Source organism: Vipera ursinii, assembly GCF_947247035.1.
Source record: "Vipera ursinii genome assembly, chromosome: 1".
NCBI classification, from domain to species: Eukaryota; Metazoa; Chordata; class Lepidosauria; order Squamata; family Viperidae; genus Vipera; species Vipera ursinii.
In genome coordinates this window covers 15,438,067-15,455,779 of record NC_139512.1, presented here as the reverse complement: position 1 = coordinate 15,455,779, position 17,713 = coordinate 15,438,067, and the positions used below count along the sequence as shown (strand labels likewise).

The 17,713-nt window shown below is 48.1% G+C and overlaps 1 protein-coding gene across 2 annotated transcripts in view; it reads left to right on the top strand.

Moving 5' to 3' along the window:
* Positions 1–4,785: 4,785 nt before the first annotated feature.
* DAPK3 (death associated protein kinase 3) overlaps positions 4,786–17,713 on the top strand; it is a 27,180-nt gene continuing 14,252 nt past the window's right edge. Inside the window, exons 1-3 of one of the 2 annotated variants that reach the window (XM_083364022.1) lie at positions 4,786–4,904; positions 8,070–8,198; positions 16,392–16,752. In XM_083364022.1, coding sequence (XP_083220148.1) covers positions 8,137–8,198; positions 16,392–16,752 — 423 coding nt within the window. In that variant the 5' untranslated portion in view covers positions 4,786–4,904; positions 8,070–8,136. Of the gene's footprint in view, positions 4,905–7,684; positions 8,199–16,391; positions 16,753–17,713 lie in introns of those variants that run through there. The other variant, XM_083364023.1, reaches the window with a different exon arrangement.

Here is a 17,713-nt window from a genome sequence, read left to right as displayed (position 1 = left end):
AAGAGTGGAGAGTCTCAGACTGAAGTCCCTGTTTCAGCATGGATATTATTGGATCAGATGACCTCACCAGCCTCTTTCAGCTGATTCTTGAAGTAACCATGAGAGGGATCTTTGAATCATAGTGGACAATCCCTTAGATATGAGCCAGCCGTGTGCTGCAGCTGCCAAAAAAGCCAACCCAGTGCTAGGCTGCATTAACAGAGGGATAGAATCAAGATCACGTGAAGTGTTAATACCACTTTACAAGGCCTTGGGAAGGCCACACTTGGAATACTGCATCCAGTTTTGGTCACCACGATGTAAAAAAGATGTTGAGACTCTAGAAAGAGTGCAGAGAAGAGCAAGAAAGAGGATCAGGGGACTGGAGGCCAAAACGTATAAGGAACGGTTGCAGGAATTGGGGATGTCTAGTTTAATGAAGAGAAGAACGAGGGGGGACATAATAGCAGCCTTCCAGTATCTCAGGGGCTGCCCCAAAGAAGAGGGAGTCAAGCCATTCTCCAAAGCAATTGAAGGCAGGACAAGAAACAATGGTTGGATACTAATGAAGGAGAGAAGCAACCTGGAATTAAGGAGAAATTTCCTGACAGTGAGAACAATTAACCAGTGGAACAACCTGCCTCCAGAAATAGGTTCCTTGCACCAGCTTTTCAAAGCTTCTGCCCATTGGAAGGGTTAGTTGTTCATAGAACAAAATCAGGACTGGAATGGAACTTGGGGGGGGGGTCTTCTAATCTAACCCCCAGCTCAATGCTGGAGACCTTATTCCAATTCTAGTCAAATAGTTGTCCAGTCTGTTTTCAAAAAACTCCAGTGATGGAACACTCACAACTTCTAGAGACAAACTGTGACATTGATTAATTGTTCTCACTGTCAGGAAATTTCTCCTTAGTTCTAGGTTGCTTCTCTCCTTGATTAGTTTCTATCCGTTGCTTCTTGTCCTGCCTTCAGGGGCTTCGGAGAATAAGTCAACCAGCTCTTCTCCGTGGCAGCCGCTGAGATATTGGAATATTGCTATCATGTCTCCCCTGGTCCTTCTCTTCATTAAAACTGGAGATACCCAATTCCAGCAACCGTTCCTTACATGTTTTAGCCTCCAGTCCCCTGATCATCTTGGTTGCTCTTCTCTGCACTTTTTCCAGTCTCAACATCTTTTTTTTAATAGGGTGGGGGCCAAAACTGGTTGCAGTTTTTTACGTGGGGTCTTACTAAGGCTTTATAGAGTGGTATTAGTACCTCACACGATCTTGATTGAATCCCTCTGTTAATGCATCTTAGGATTGTACCGGCTTTTTTTTGGCTGCTGCAGCACACCGTTGGCTCATATTCAATGGATTGTCCACTAAGCTTCCAAGATCCCTCTCCCAGTTGGTTGATCCCTTTCACAGTTAAGTTGGAGACCCCTGGATTAGAGGACCTCTTAGTTTCTTCTGACTTGTACGTTCTATAATTTTACGATGCTATCTTTTTTTGGGGGGGGGTGGGGGGTTGAGTACAGAGCTGAAACCAGGTGACCACATCAGGTCAGGTTCTCAATACACGCACCAAGAGTTTTCGGTGGTCTGAATCAGTCGATGGAGATTCTCAGTCCTCCAGGTCACGGTTGTCCCAAAGCTGCTTTTTCCACCAGGCAACTGGACTTTTCTTGTTTTTCCTTTGAAGACGTTTCGCTTCTCACCCAAGAAGCTTCTTCAGCTCTGACTGGATGGTGGGGAAAGGAAGGATTTATACTCCTTGCAGACAGCCGGTCATTTGCATCCTTTTTTCAGAAAGCCGTTGAGGCCACTGGGAGGCTTGTCTGTGTCCTCCGGGTCCCCCGAGTGGTGCAAATGGGCGTGGAACTGTTGAAGATGGAAGGGACTTCTGGTCCAGTCTAACTTTCTTGTTTTTCTTTGAAGACGTTTCGCTTCTCACCCAAGAAGCTTCTTCAGCTCTGACTGGATGGTGGGGAAAGGAACGATTTATACTCCTTGCAGACAGCCGGTCATTTGCATTTTTTAAGAGAGTCGTCGAGGCCACTTGGAGGTTTATCTGCGTCCTCGGGGTCACCTGAGTGGTGCAAATTCTGATTTGAAAGAGGGGCCCAAGAGGCCATCTGTGTCAATACTGAACAGCCCTCTCTTAACAGAGGAGGGGGGGGGAATATGACACCATCCATCTCCAGTCTACAACAGAGTCCTTTCAGCAGTTCCAAGGAGGCTCCACACCCATTTGCACCACCCAGGCGAACCTGAGGATGCAGATTAACCTCCAAGTGGCCTCAACGACCTTCTAAAAGGATGCAAATGACCAGCTGTCTGCAAGGAGTATAAATCCTTCCATTCCCCCACCATCCAGTCAGAGCTGAAGAAGCTTCTGGGATGAGAAGCGAAACGTCTTCAAAGGAAAAAACAACAACAAGAAATTGAGTTGCCTCTTGAAAAACCACCTTTGAGTCGGAATCACTGTTTCTCAACTTTGGTATCCTGAAGATACATGGACTTCAACTCCCAGCATTCCTTAGCTAGAAATGGCTGGCTGAGGAATTCTGGGCATTGAAGGCCAACCATCTTCAGCTTGCCAAGATTGAGACGATCCTCTGCTGGAATGGCTAATATCAGGTTTTCTGCTTTACAAACAAGGTCAAAGTTAATTAACTTCTGTGTTTCCTTCTTGTTCCACATTTTTTATCGGCTTGGCCACCGTGAGAAGCAAAGCAACAGTTGGCCTTGGTTAATCCAGCAGGATTTTAATGAAATGGCTGCAAGGAAATAATTAGAGCTTCGTTAATTAAATAGAACCACGATCAAAGGCAACTTTACCTCTAATTAACCATCATGCTTTGCAACACAGCTTGGCAAGCTGAGGTTGTCCAACTGTGCCTGTAAGTGAGTTACAGGGTGTTGTCGCAAGGTGAGAATTGAGTAGGGAGTGAATTCTGCCACCAGTCACGAAAGATGAATGAATTCCGTCTACTTTTCTGCCAGTGGTTAGTGAAACCTCCACAGCCCGAAGCAGTCCTTCTGAAAAAAAAAAGAGCAAGCCATTCTTGTTGAATTACTCTAGGCTGGAGTAATTTTGTCTGCCTGTCCTTGGTTGGAAACACGTAGCGAGTGATCTTAATATTGGAACCCAGATTTTTTTTTTTAATTCTGGGGTAAACTAAAAGTTATCAAACACTGTGAAACCTCTAAATCCAAAGCTAAGGACATATTTGATCTGTGTTGGTGATGAACACTGCATCCAGTTTTGGTCACCACCCTCTAAAAAAAGATGTTGAGACTCTGGAAAGAGTGCAGAGAAGAGCAACAAAGATGATTAGGGGGCTGGAGGCCAAAACATATAAGGGACGGTTGCTGGAATTGGGAATGTCTAGTTTAATGAAGAAAAGGATGAGGGGGTGACATGATAGCAGTCTTCCAATATCTCAGAGGCTGCCCCAAAGAATTCAAAGAAGCTGTGGGTGCTCCAACACGGGAGGTTTTTAAGAGGAGACTGGACAGCCATTTGTCTGAAATGGTACTATAGGGTTTCCTACTTGAGCAGGGGATTGGACTAGGTGACCTCCAAGGTCCCTTCCAGATTTATTATTATTATTGATCATCGCATAGTCAGCCAGATGTTCAGACTGGATTTGGCATTTTTGTCTACCTATCGAGTCCTTCCCAAGGATAGGCAGATGTGGATGTTGGATGGTATTACAGATATCATCGCAGGATGGAAGCAGTTCCTAGTAAGGAATAATAATAATAATAATAATAATAATAATAATAATAATAATAATAATAATAATAATAATAATAATAATAATAATAATAATAATTGATCATCGCACAGTTAGCCAGATGTCCAGACTGGATCTGGCATTTTTGTCTACCTATCGAGTCCTTCCCAAGGACCTGGGATAGGCGGATGTGGAGGTTGGATGGTATTCCAGATCTCGTCGCAGGATGGAAGCAGTTCCTAGTAAGGCTGCCTTTTGCGAATTTGTCAATGCCATTAGTCAATTGCAAAAGGCGGCATTATTATTATTATTATTAATTATTGTTATTATTATTATTATTATTACTATTACTACTACTACTGGTTGGACTAGATGACCTCCAAGGTCCCTTCCAACTTATTATTATTATTATTATTATTATTATTATTATTATTATTATTATTATTACTATTATTATTACTACTACTACTGGTTGGACTAGATGACCTCCAAGGTCCCTTCCAACTTATTATTATTTATTATTATTATTATTATTATTATTATTATTATTAATAATAATAATAATAATAATAATAATTACTATTACTACTACTACTGGTTGGACTAGATGACCTCCAAGGTCCCTTCCAACTTATTATTATTATTTTTTAATAATAATAATAATAATAATAATAATAATAATAATAATAATAATAATAATAATAATAACTATTACTACTACTACTGGTTGGACTAGATGACCTCCAAGGTCCGTTCCATCTTATTATTATTATTATTAGTATTATACTATTTGGACCCGGTTCCTGCATCTGGGGAGGGGGTTTCCTCCTACTGGGAGGACCCGGTTCCTGCAGACAGGGCAAAGCCGGGAGGATCCCGGGCCGGAGAGCAGAGGCGGCGCGATCCCCTCTTCCCGCCGGCGCCTCCGCGGACTTCCCGTTGAAGGGGCGGGGGGGTGGTGTTCCCGTGACGTCACGCGCCCTTCGAAGGCGAATGGAAGGCTGCGGCAGAGCCCGCCGGTGACGTCACCGCCGCGCCTTAGCCAATGGGGTGCGCGCGGCGCCGCCTGCCCGCTGGGCGGGGCGGAAGGTCCCCTGCTGGAATGCGAGGAGCGGCGGCGGCGGCGGCGAGTTTGGCCTCTCGCGGACGCGCCTCCTCCTCCTCCTCCCCCCTCCCCTCCGGGCGCGCTCCCGTCGGCCAGGTGGGCCGGGGGCGTCGGTGCTGAAAGGGGAGGGGGCCTAAGGGGGGGAGGGGGTGGAGTGGGGGGCTGGAGGCGGGGGGGGGGTTGCCCGGGCGGGAGCAGCCGGGCCGAATTGGGGGGGGGGGGAGAAGATCGGGGAGGGAAAAAGGGGCTCTGGGGAGGGGTTAGGGGGGGTAGAGCTGGCCTGGGGGGTCACAATGTAGGGGCCTGGAAGTTGGGGAGGGGGGGTTAGGGGGAAGGGGTTAGCAAAAACTGGGGTGTGGGGGGGTCAGACAGAATGAGAGGGAGGGGCAGGAGAGGGTTGAGAAGGGAGAAAGCGGGGTGGGGTGGGGTGGGGGGGCGAATGGGTGGGAGAACTGGCCTGGGGGGGCGCAATGTAGGGGCCTGGAAGTTGGGGAGGGGGGTTTAGGGGGAAGGGGGCTTGGGGGACTTTAGGGGGAGCAGGGGGGTGAAGGCAAGAGGGAGGGGTGGGGAAGATGGGGAGGGGGCAGGAGCCGAGATGGGGCATGCGAGGGGGGGGTGAGCTGTCCTGGGGCCAGAATTGGGCTCTAGCAAAAAATGGGGTGGGGGTGGGGGGAGACACAATGAGAGGGAGGGGCAGGAGAGGGTTGAGAAGCAGGGGGGTGGGAGAACTGGCCTGGGGGGGGCGCAATGTAGGGGCCTGGAAGTTGGGGAGGGGGGCTTAGGGGGAAGGGGGAAGGGGAGACTTTAGGGGGAGCAGGGGGGGAAGGCAAGAGGGAGGGGTGGGGAAGAACTGGCCTGGGGGGTTGCAATATAGGGGCCTGGAAGTTGGGGAGGGGGGGTTAGGGGGAAGGGGTTAGCAAAAACTGGGGTGTGGGGGGGTCAGACAGAATGAGAGGGAGGGGCAGGAGAGGGTTGAGAAGGGAGAAAGCGGGGTGGGGTGGGGTGGGGGGGCGAATGGGTGGGAGAACTGGCCTGGGGGGGCGCAATGTAGGGGCCTGGAAGTTGGGGAGGGGGGTTTAGGGGGAAGGGGGCTTGGGGGACTTTAGGGGGAGCAGGGGGGTGAAGGCAAGAGGGAGGGGTGGGGAAGATGGGGAGGGGGCAGGAGCCGAGATGGGGCATGCGAGGGGGGGGTGAGCTGTCCTGGGGCCAGAATTGGGCTCTAGCAAAAAATGGGGTGGGGGTGGGGGGAGACACAATGAGAGGGAGGGGCAGGAGAGGGTTGAGAAGCAGGGGGGTGGGAGAACTGGCCTGGGGGGGGGCGCAATGTAGGGGCCTGGAAGTTGGGGAGGGGGGCTTAGGGGGAAGGGGGAAGGGGAGACTTTAGGGGGAGCAGGGGGGGAAGGCAAGAGGGAGGGGTGGGGAAGAACTGGCCTGGGGGGTTGCAATATAGGGGCCTGGAAGTTGGGGAGGGGGGGTTAGGGGGAAGGGGTTAGCAAAAACTGGGGTGTGGGGGGGTCAGACAGAATGAGAGGGAGGGGCAGGAGAGGGTTGAGAAGGGAGAAAGCGGGGTGGGGTGGGGTGGGGGGGCGAATGGGTGGGAGAACTGGCCTGGGGGGGCGCAATGTAGGGGCCTGGAAGTTGGGGAGGGGGGTTTAGGGGGAAGGGGGCTTGGGGGACTTTAGGGGGAGCAGGGGGGTGAAGGCAAGAGGGAGGGGTGGGGAAGATAGGGAGGGGCCAGGAGCCGAGATGGGGCACGCGAGGGTGGGGGGGAGCTGACCCGGGGCCAGAATTGGGCTCTAGCAAAAAATGGGGTGGGGAGGGGGGTGAGACAGAATGAGAGGGAGGGGCAGCAGAGGGTTGAGAAGGGAGAAAGCGGGGTGGGGTGGGGTGGGGGGGCGAATGGGTGGGAGAACTGGCCTAGGGGTCACAATGTCGGGGTCTGGAAGTTGGGGAGGGGGGGTTTAGGGGGAAGGGGGCTTGGGGAACTTTAGGGGAGCCAGGGACTGAAGGCAAGAGGGAGGGGTGGGGAAGATGGGGAGGGGGCAGGAGCCGAGATGGGGCGCACGAGGGTGGGAGGGAGCTGAATTGGGCTCTAGCCAAAAAAAAACGGGGGGGGGGAGTGGGGAGGGGGAAGAACAGGAAAAGAAAGCGGGTGGTCCGTTGGAGGCTACTGTCTGGGCAATTCAATAGGCTGATTGTAAGTTTAGTTGTATTATTCAATTTAATTATGAAATTTAATTATTATTATTAAATTATTAAGTTGGTCCCTTGCCATATTTGTGGCTTGCTAATTATGAAATGGGGGTGTGTGTATGATGGGGGGGTGGGTTTTCCTTTTAAGCCTGGGAGAGATGGGGTGGGGGTGGGGAAGAGGAAGTGCCACAGGGAGGAAGGCGGGGAGATGGAATATGGGGAGGGGGCCCTGGAGAGGAAGGAAGGGAGGGAGGGGCGGGCTTCGGAATGTTGCAGGAAAGAGCTGGTTGCTATTTGAGGAGGGGGTCTTTTGCTAAGATCTGGATAAATGCGTCGGATTGGAGATTGCCACGTGTCAGAAGCCGATCGTCTTGTTATCTTGCCAGCAGGGGGATTACAAGAGAATGGCAGGAAATTCAGGGCGAGGGGGACGATGGATTTGAGCCAAAGGGGTCTTTGTCCTAGTAAGTGCAGCGTTTGGGGGAACATCCTCTAGGGCAGGGGGTCTTCAAACGTGGCCCTTTTATGACTTGTGGACTTCAACTCTCAAAATTCCAGGTCATAAAAGAGCCACGTTGGAAGACCCCCTGCTCTAGGGAAGTTCTTCAGGATGAAATTTGAGAAGCTGAAGAATGGAGGAGAATCATGCTTCCGAACCTCTTAGCTATTGTAAGATGTGTGGACTTCAATTCCCAGAATTCCCCTGCTGGCAGTGAATTCTGGGAGTTGAAGTCCACCTATCTTAAAGTGGCCACGGTTGGGAAACACTGGAGTAGAAGAAGCTAGGAGGTGTCATGAAGACGTTTGGGACATCTTGGAAGTCCCAGGACAATCTCGGCAGCCAAGAGTGTGTTGGGGATGGTCAACAAAATCAAGATGGCTGCCACAATGTGGTGATTGAAGCTCCACCTGGCTGTAAAAGAACAGGCAGAGCTTTGATCGCACCTCCTTGATCTCCATCTTGACCCTGTGGACCATATCTTGTCACCACCTCCGGCAGCACTGGAGAATAGTTCCTAAGAACAGGACAAACAAATATATGAATGGTCAACTGTATCTCTATCCCAGGTCTTGGTACCTCCTGGACTGCAGGAACACCAGAAATTGAGGTGGGGGTTCTTCCCTTCAAGCCAGAATGTCTACTTTCCGCCAGGAAAGGGTTGAAGACCACTATGACATGGAGGAAGAGCTGGGCAGGTGAGTTGTATATTTATGATAATGGGTTATGGGCTCTAACCTAGATTAGAAGATCACGTTTTTGAAAGCCACCAAAGAAACTTGAACCACACCTCTTTCCTAGAGTCATAATAGCAATAGCAATCGCACTTACGACTTATGTACCGCTTCACAGTGCTTCAGGTCAGGATCGAACTGCTGGCACTGGGCAGAGTCAGCTTTCAATGCTGACCGCTGTGCCACTATGGTGTATAGTATGGTATGGTATGGTATAGTATAGTATACTATAGTAGAAGGACGCGGTGGCTCAGTGGGTTAGGACGCTGAGCTTGTCAATCAGAAGGTCGGCAGTTTGGCGGGTTGAATCCCGAGTGCCGCATAACAGAGTGAGCGCCTGTTACTCGTCCCAGCTTCTGCCAACCTAGCAGTTCGAAAGCACGTAAAAAGGCAAGTAGAAAAATAGGGACCACTCCGGTGGGAAGGTAACAGCGTTCCGTGCGCCTTTGGCGTCTAGTCATGCCGGCCACATGACCACGGAGACGTCCTCGGACAAGTGCTGGCTCTTCGGCTTTGAAACAGAGATGAGCACCGGCCCCTAGAGTCGGAAATGACTAGCACGCATGTGCGGGGGAACCTTTACCTTTACCTATACTATAGTATAGTATATATAATGTAGTATATATAACATAAAATATGATATATATGATATACGATATGATATCTGATATGTAATGTAATATAGAAATATAAATATATAGTATAAGAACCCCACAGGAATGTATATGTGGAATCTCCAGGAGTCAGTCAGAATAGAGCTGGCAGGGACCTTGAAGGTCATCTAGTCCAACCCCCTGCTTGAGCAGGAGATCCTGTACCATTTCAGACAAATGTCTGTTCAGTCTCTTTTTAAAAGCCTCCAGTGTTGGAGTACCCACAACTTCTGGTGGCAAGGTGTTCCACTGGTTAATTGTCCTCACTGTTAGGAAATTACTCCTTAATTCCAAGTTGCTTCTCTCCTTGATTAGTTTCCATCCATTGTTTCTTGTCCTGCCTTCTGGTGCTTTGGAGAATAATGTGACCCCTCTTCTTTGTGGCAGCCCCTTAAATACTGGAAGACTGTTATCATGCCCTGGCCTAGTCCTTCTTTCCCCAGACTAACCATACGCAAATCCTGCAACCGTTCTTCATATGTTTTAAGTCTCCAGGCCTTTAATCATCTTAGTTGCTCTTCTTTGCATTTTTTCCAAACTCTCAACATGTTTTTTTTTGTAACGTGGTGACCAAAACCGCATGCTGTATTCCAGGTGTGGCCTTACTAAGGATTAACAAAGCAGTACTAATGTCAAGGTGATCTCAGCAAGATTTGATCTTGCTTAATTTGATTTGATCTTGGTTAATTTCTGGAAAACTTAAGAGGGTAAATTCTGGATATTCTTGGATATTACTTGGAACTTGCAAAACTGGCCTGCTAAACTGGATGCACCAGATCTGGCAGTGACAAAACCACGCGTGACTTACACATCCATGCAGTCATCAGAAATCAGACTTAAGGAGTGTGGGCACATAATCTCCTTTCCTTCGTATTTGAACACAAGCTAATGGAAATAAAGCAATTGCTGGCCCATTGAATTGTAGGGCAGATCTTGAAAAACGCTGGTTGTTCCGCCAGCTTTTTTTAAAAAGAAGATAAAAAAACCTTTGTGGACTCTTAATTCATCGGATATTAAAAATAAACTCTCTTGGCTGTCAGTTCCTTTCGCGCTGAGATGCATTAGAAATGTTTTACTGTTTTTCCCATCAGCAAAAGAAGATTGCTGATGGATAGACAGACGTTGAGGCCAGTGGGAGGTTTACGATGGTTATAAGTGCGAGGATCAGTCATAAGTCACTATTTTCAGCGCCATTGTAACTTCGAATGGAGGATAAAAAAAATGCCGGGGCCCCAAAGGAATTGGATGCACGTCATAAATCTTAAGAGATTTGTTGGGATAAATATATTAAATTGCTGGCCACGGTTTCACTGACAAATAGTTCTCGACTTCCAGTCTCAGCTGAGCACCGAAATCTCCAATGCTAAGCAAGACAGCTTTTAACCTGGGTTTTGCCCCATTTTGCAATCACAGTTGTTAAATGGATCGTTTGCTCGTTAAGTGAATCTGGCTTTCTTCCCTATTGACTTTATCCGAAGCCGGCTGGGAAAGTTACAAATGGTGATCACATAAGCCCAGGATAGCGCAACTGTCATAACGACATGTCAAGCATACAAATTTTGATCGTAGGACCAGGGCAACCATTGTGCGAACACCGTCCATAAGTCAGTTTTTTTCACTGCCGTTGTAACTTTGGTCACTAAACGAAGTCAAGGACGACCTGGATATGTGACAGGGATCTCAAAGTCTTAGTGGACAATCCCTTAAATAGGAGCCAGCCGTGTGCTGCAGCGGCCAAAAAAGCAAACACAGTGCTAGGCTGGATTAACAAAGAGAGAGAATCAAGATCATGCGAAGTGTTAATGCCACTTTACAATGCCTTGGTAAGGCCACACTTGGAATCCTGCATCCAGTTTTGGTCACCACGATGTAAAAAAGATGTTGGGACTCTAGAAAGAGTGCAGAGAAGAGCAACAAAGATGATTAGGGGGCTGGAGGCTAAAACATATAAGGAACGGTTGCAGGAATTGGGTATGTCTAGTTTAATGAAGAGAAGGGCGAGGAGTGACATGATAGCAGTGTTCCAGTATCTCAGGGGCTGCCCCAAAGAAGAGGGAGTCAAGCTGTTCTCCAAAGCACCTGAAAGCAGGACAAGAAGCAACAGATGGAAACTAACCAAGGAGAGAAGCAACCTGGAATTAAGGAGAAACTTCCTGACAGTGAGAACAATTAACCAGTGGAACAATCTGCCTCCAGAGGTGGTGAATGCTCCAACACTGGAGGTTTTCAAGAAGAGACTGGACAGCCATTTGCCTGAAATGGTATAGGGTTTCCTGCCTGAGCAGGGGGTTGGACTAGATGACCTCCAAGGTCCCTTCCAACTCTTGTTATTCTATTTTAATTCAAATATACTTCTCTAAATTTTTCAGTAAACAGAGTCTTGGCCAGCTATAATTTCCTAATAAAATTTCTTAAGTAGTGTTTTGGTCGTGTAGTTCGCAGTGCACAACTTTGTGTGACGTACACATCCTGTCTGAGTAATCTTGTGTCACCCAGTGGGGCAAGACAGTCTTGAGTGTGTGGAAAGAAAGTTCACTTGGGGCTGAGATTTCATCCTTGTTCCTGTTTGTTGAGCACCCATCAATGTCGCAACTTCAGCGTCACAAAGCCGTGAAACCTTTCTCCAGCTCAGGGGAAGTAAATTCTGTACTACAGGTAGTCCTCGACTTAACGTCCATTTGTTTAGTGACAGTTCAAAGTTGCAAGGACACTGAAAGACGTGACTTACGACCGTGTCTCACACATACGACCGTTGCAGCATCCCCGAGCTCACGTGATCAAAATTCAGACACTTGGCAACTGGCTCCTATTTATGACATGTCCTGGGGTCCCCTTTTGCGCCCTTCCCGACCAGCAAAGTCAATGGGAAAGCCAAAGTCACTTAATAACTTAAAACCATTTCGGTGATTCACTTAACAACTTTGGCAAGAGGGGTCGTAAAATGGGGCAAAACTCACTTCAGATCTGTCTCGCTTCACAAGGGAAATTTTGGTCTCGTAACTGTATTTTGCAAGCCAAGTTCTTTTCCTTAAAAATTAAGGAATGAAGAATTAGTGGCACTGAGCTGTTTCTATTTTCGGCTGGTTGCAGAGGTGAAAGGAGTCAGGAATTCCTATTTGCAGGGTGTGTGTGTGTGGTTGTGTAGCTGCGGCCTTATATGGAATCTGCCGCAGCCAGCCGGCATGATCTCAGCCTTGAAAAATGTAAATAACTACGCAGATTTAAATCTCCCGATGCCTGTGGCTTTATTGAAAGGATTTGCCCCTTTTAACGAGGCAGGTGTGTGTGTGTGTGTGTGTGTGTGTGTGAGTTTTCTTGTCACAAAAATGGAAAGTGCTTCGACAATGAGGTTGATGGGATTCTTGCTCCGGAGCTGAAAAGGGAAATTAATTGAAAAGCAAAGGGATGCCTCGCAATCCTGATGGGGAAATATATCAAAGCATTTGCAAATTGCCCAAATACAGAATGAGAGAGTTGGAAGGAGCCTTAAGATAGTCCTCAACTTTTGCCATTTCTTTTAGTGACTGTTTGAAGTTATAGCAGCAGTGAGAAAAAGTGACTTTTCCACACTTCCGTTGGAAAAATCTCCATGCTCAGGTGATCAGAATTCCGACGCTTGGCAAGGATTCATATTTATGACGGTTGCAGCGTCCCCAGGGGGTGGATAATAATAATAATAATAATAATAATAATAATAATAATAATAATAATAATAATAATAATAATAATAATAATAATAAGTTGGAAGGGACCTTGGAGGTCATCTAGTCCAACCCCCTGCTCAGGCAGGAAACCCTATAACATTTCAGACAAATGGCTGCCCAGTCTCTTCTTAAAAACCTCCAGTGTTGGAGCATTCAGAGCTTCTGGAGGCAGGTTGTTTCACTGGTTAATTGTTCTCACTGTCAGGAAATGTCTCCTCAGTTCTAGGTTTCTTCTCTCCTTGACTAGTTTCCATCCGTTGCTTCTTGTCCTGCTTTCAGGTGCTTTGGAGAATAGCTTGACTAATAAATAATAATAATAATAATAATAATAATAATAATAATAATAAACGATAATAATAAATACCAAATATAATAATAATAATGATGATGATTATAATGATAATAAAAAGTTGGAAGGGACCTTGGAGGTCATGTAGTCCAACCCCCTGCTCAGGCAGGAAACCCTATACCATTTCAGACAAATGGCGAAGTCAGTGGGAAGCCAAATTCACTTAATAACAGTGTCACTGACTTAAGAACCGAAGTGATTCACTTAACAACTGTGGCAAGAAAGGTAAAGCGGGACAAAACTCACTGAACAACCGTCTTGCTTAGCAACGGAAATTTCGAGGGTCCATTGTAGCCGTAAGCGAGGACTAGCATTAAACGTCCTTAGCTGCTCTGTGGCTGGCCTCAAACGCTTGGTGTTTGAGATTGCTTCTTTGAGGGCTGATTCTGAAACCACTTTGCCCAAGGCTGTTGTAAACTCAAGCCGTCATTAAACCAACGGTCGTAAGCCGAGGACTGCGTGGGATCTGAACCAGCCACAATAAACCAGATGTCCGGTTCTTGCCTCGTAGGATAGATGGGCTTGGGGTTTTAAGCATCACGTGCTAGTATATCAATAATGCAGGCAATAATATACAGGAAGTCCTCGACTTACACCAACTCATTTAGCGACCGCTCAAAGTTACAATGGCACTGAAGAAAAGATGACTTAGGACCGTTTTTCACACTTAACGGCGGTTGCAGCATCCCCCTGCCGTCACGTGATCAAAATTCAGATGCTTGGCCACGGGTTCACACTTACGACCGTCGCTGTGTCCCAAGGGCAGGTGACCACATCTCGCAACCTTCTCACCAGCAAAGTCAATGGGGAAGCCGGCTTCGCTTAACAACCGGGTCACTATCTTAATGAATGCAACGAGTCACTTAAGAACGACGGCAAGAAAAGTCGTGAGGTGGGGCAAAACTCACTTAACAAATGTTTCACGTAGCAAAACGTAAGTCTGGAGCTCAGCCGTGGTCATAACGCGAGGGCTGCCTGTAATCTGTTGCCCAAGGTAACTTTTACTTAGATAATGCATGTGAAGTGATGTGAATGTTGTAGAAATGCCGTCCCAGCAATTCTGTGGGGCGAGTCTCCGTTTGCGGGGCTCAAGATGAAAGGAGTGGATAGAGCAGGAAGTGATTTGACTACTTCAGGGCTTTTCAACCAGTGGTACGGGTACCACCTGTGGTACATTGGCACCTGGCAGGTGGTACACGACCATCCTAGAAAAGTGGCAGCGGGGGAGGGGAAGGAGCTGAACTGGTGGCAGCACCGCACAAGCCTGAGTGAGTGACGGCTGGAGCTGCAGGGCTGTCAGGAGCCTGGCGCTGATCCTGGTGCTTCTGCTGAGCCCAGAAGAAGTGCCGATCAGCTGGAATTTTACAGCATTCAGATGCTTGGCAACTGATTCATATTTATGACGGTCAGTGTCCCAGGGTCATGTGAAGTGACAAAGCTTGCTGCAACCACCCAGAAGACGGGGGGAATAAAAACCAAACACCCCCCACCCCACCCCTGCTGCCAATCCTCAACAGAAATGCTCAACCTCTGTGAAGATCTTACCTGGAAAGTTAATACAACCCAGGTGGCTAGAAAGGCCCAACAGAGGCTTCACTTCCTCAGGGTCTTGCGGAAGAACAGGGTAGAACAACGGCTTATGACCCTCTTTTACCGGTCTACTATAGAGAGCGTCCTCTCGTACGGTATTGTGGTTTGGTATGCTGGTCTGACAGCCGCAGATAGGAAAGTATTACAGAGGGTGGTGAGCACAGCACAAGACATTGTGGGCTGTCCCCTGACACCACTGGATGACCTCGCCAGGGCTCGTTACCTTGGAAGAGTGAGGAAAATCCTCAGGGATGACTCACACCTTGGACGGTATCTCTTTACTCTCCTACCATCCGGTAGGAGATATAGGAATATAGCCAGCCGTACCAACAGGCTGAAAAACAGCTTTTATCCGTGGGCTGTTAGGCTTTTGAATGAGAAATAACTTTTGTGAACTTTTGTGAATTTTATGCAGAATTGACTTGGGAGGCCGGTGTGTGGTGTAGTTGGTTCAGATGGTGTAGTAAGATAATAAATAATAATAATTAATAACAACAACAACAACAACAACAACAATAATAATATAAAGTTGGAAGGGACCTTGGAGGTCATCTAGTCCAACCCCCTGCTCAGGCAGGAAACCCTATACCATTTCAGGCAAATGGATGTCCAGATGGAGGGTTTGTTGTCACTGTGTGTTGGGGGGTGGGAGCACAAAGGGAGGCTCAGCTAATCTCAATGTACACATAGTTGTACTTTGACAATAAAGGTTCATTTCATTTCATTTCAACAATGAAAACCTCGGACAGGAGGAAGAGCGCCGCCGGGTGGGCAGGCAGGCGTCTTGCTCGGCTGTGGCTTGGGGGGGGGCACCTTTTTCAGTGCCATTGTAACTTCGAACAGTCACTATGCGAACTGTTGTAAGTCGAGGACTACCTGTACTTCATCACTTTTTTCTTTTTTTTTGGTCATCAAGTTTTTGACACCTTGCTAGGCGACTGGTGGTACTCGGATGTTGCCATATCCTAAAAGCGGTACAATAGGTAAAAAGGTTGAAAAGCCCTGCTCTACTTAATCTCAGAGTTGGCATCTTAATTATTGCACCTGGTAATCCTTACAGAGGTGCAAATAACCTGTATCTTACTAACCTACTTTTTGCAGTTACACTGAGCTGTAGGACTTCTGCTTTCTGAGAAACTGTGGGGCTGGTCCCATCTGGCTGTGGGTTCTTGATGTTCTCTGAACTTGGTGTGTTTTTGACAGGCTTTTTGTGACCCATCTAGGTAACGTTAGTGTTAGAAGGGAGTGGGGTTGTGGAGTGGAAAGAAGGGGGAAAGGGGGGGAGGAGGAGGAGGAGGAAGACTGTGGGGTCCTTGATGGTTGAACTTGGTGGGATTTTTTTGCAGACTTTTTCCAGTCCTGTTGTAACTGAACAGTCACTTAAGGAACGGTTGTGTCGGACCTGCCACAACATAAACCTCTAGATAGAAACAATCCTTGGCGCCATTGTTGAGAAAAGTATAGTTTTATTAGAAGTCAAGTCAAGTGCATTGCACTAAGCCAGAATTGAGAATTGTGTGCCAAGATTCCTAAGTTCTACTTTTCCCTCCCTTAATTGTCTCCTTGTCCGGCCCCGTGTAACCAATCAGGTTCAGGCAATAGGTTTCCCTAACGGTCAGTCCAAGCGCAGTTTGGTATGTGGCCCCTTCCTTCTTCCAGCTGGGTGACCTTGAGGCGGCTTCTCGAGGAGATAACAGCCCTTACTTTCGCTTGCCCAAGACTTCCCCCCTTCCTTCCCGCAGTTCATGGCGGTCGGTCACCGCATAGCAGCCGAACCACAAGCAAGCGTAAGAAGGGAGCTGACAGGTCGTAACTCAAGCACGACCTATACCAACCGTTCCTCTCGCTTCTCTTTCTTCAGCGGCCAGTTTGCAATCGTGCGGAAGTGCCGCGAGAAGAAAACGGCTCTGGAATACGCAGCCAAGTTTATCAAGAAGCGCCGCCTGTCCTCAAGCCGCCGAGGGGTGAGCCGGGAGGAGATTCAGCGGGAAGTCAACATCCTACGTGAGATTCAACACCCCAACATCATCACCCTCCACGACATTTTCGAGAACAAGACGGACGTGGTGCTGATTCTGGAATTGGTCTCCGGCGGGGAGCTGTTTGATTTCCTGGCTGAGAAGGAATCCCTGACCGAGGAAGAAGCCACGCAGTTTCTGAAACAGATCCTGGATGGGGTCCATTACCTCCACTCCAAACACATCGCCCATTTCGACCTTAAGGTGAGATCCTTGGATTCCTGTCTCCGAATAATAATGATAATAAATAATCAAATGGCTAATAACGGAATAATAGAGTTGGAAGGGACCCTGCAGGTCTTCGAGGTCCCTTCCGATAAAGTTAAAAAACAACCCTCAAAAGGGAAGACTAGATGGACCACTAGTCATCACTTTTCTACGTTTCTATCTGCTGGTCTACGGGGACGTTGGTGCGCTCTGAGCTTGGTGGTTTCCTTGCAGACATTTCATTACCCAACTAGGTCACGTCGTCAGTGCCAGAAGGGAGTAGAGTTTGCAGGGAGGAGGAGGAGGATGACGACTGTGGGGTCCTTGGTGCTCTGAGTTTGCTTTTTGTCTTGCAGACATTTCCTGATCCAAACTAGGTAACATCATCAGTGCTAGAAGGGAGTGGGGTTTGCGGAGAGGAGGAGGAGGAGGAGGAGTTGGAGGAGGAGGAGGAGGAGGAGGAGGAGGAGGAGGAGGAGGACAATGACTGTGGGGTCCTTGGTGCTCTCCGAGCTAGGCTGGTTTCTTGCAGATGTTTCATGACCCAACTAGGGAACATCATCAGTGCTATAAGGGATTCAGTGGGGTTTGTGGAGAGGAGGAGGAGGAGGAGGAGGAGGAGGAGGAGGAGGAGGAGGAGGAGGAGGACAATGACTGTGGGGTCCTTGGTGCTCTCCGAGCTAGGCTGGTTTCTTGCAGATGTTTCATGACCCAACTAGGGAACATCATCAGTGCTAGAAGGGATTCAGTGGGGTTTGTGGAGAGGAGGAGGAGGAGGAGGAGGAGGAGGAGGAGGAGGAGGAGGAGGAGGAGGACAATGACTGTGGGGTCCTTGGTGCTCTCCGAGCTAGGCTGGTTTCTTGCAGATGTTTCATGACCCAACTAGGGAACATCATCAGTGCTAGAAGGGATTCAGTGGGGTTTGTGGAGAGGAGGAGGAGGAGGAGGAGGAGGAGGA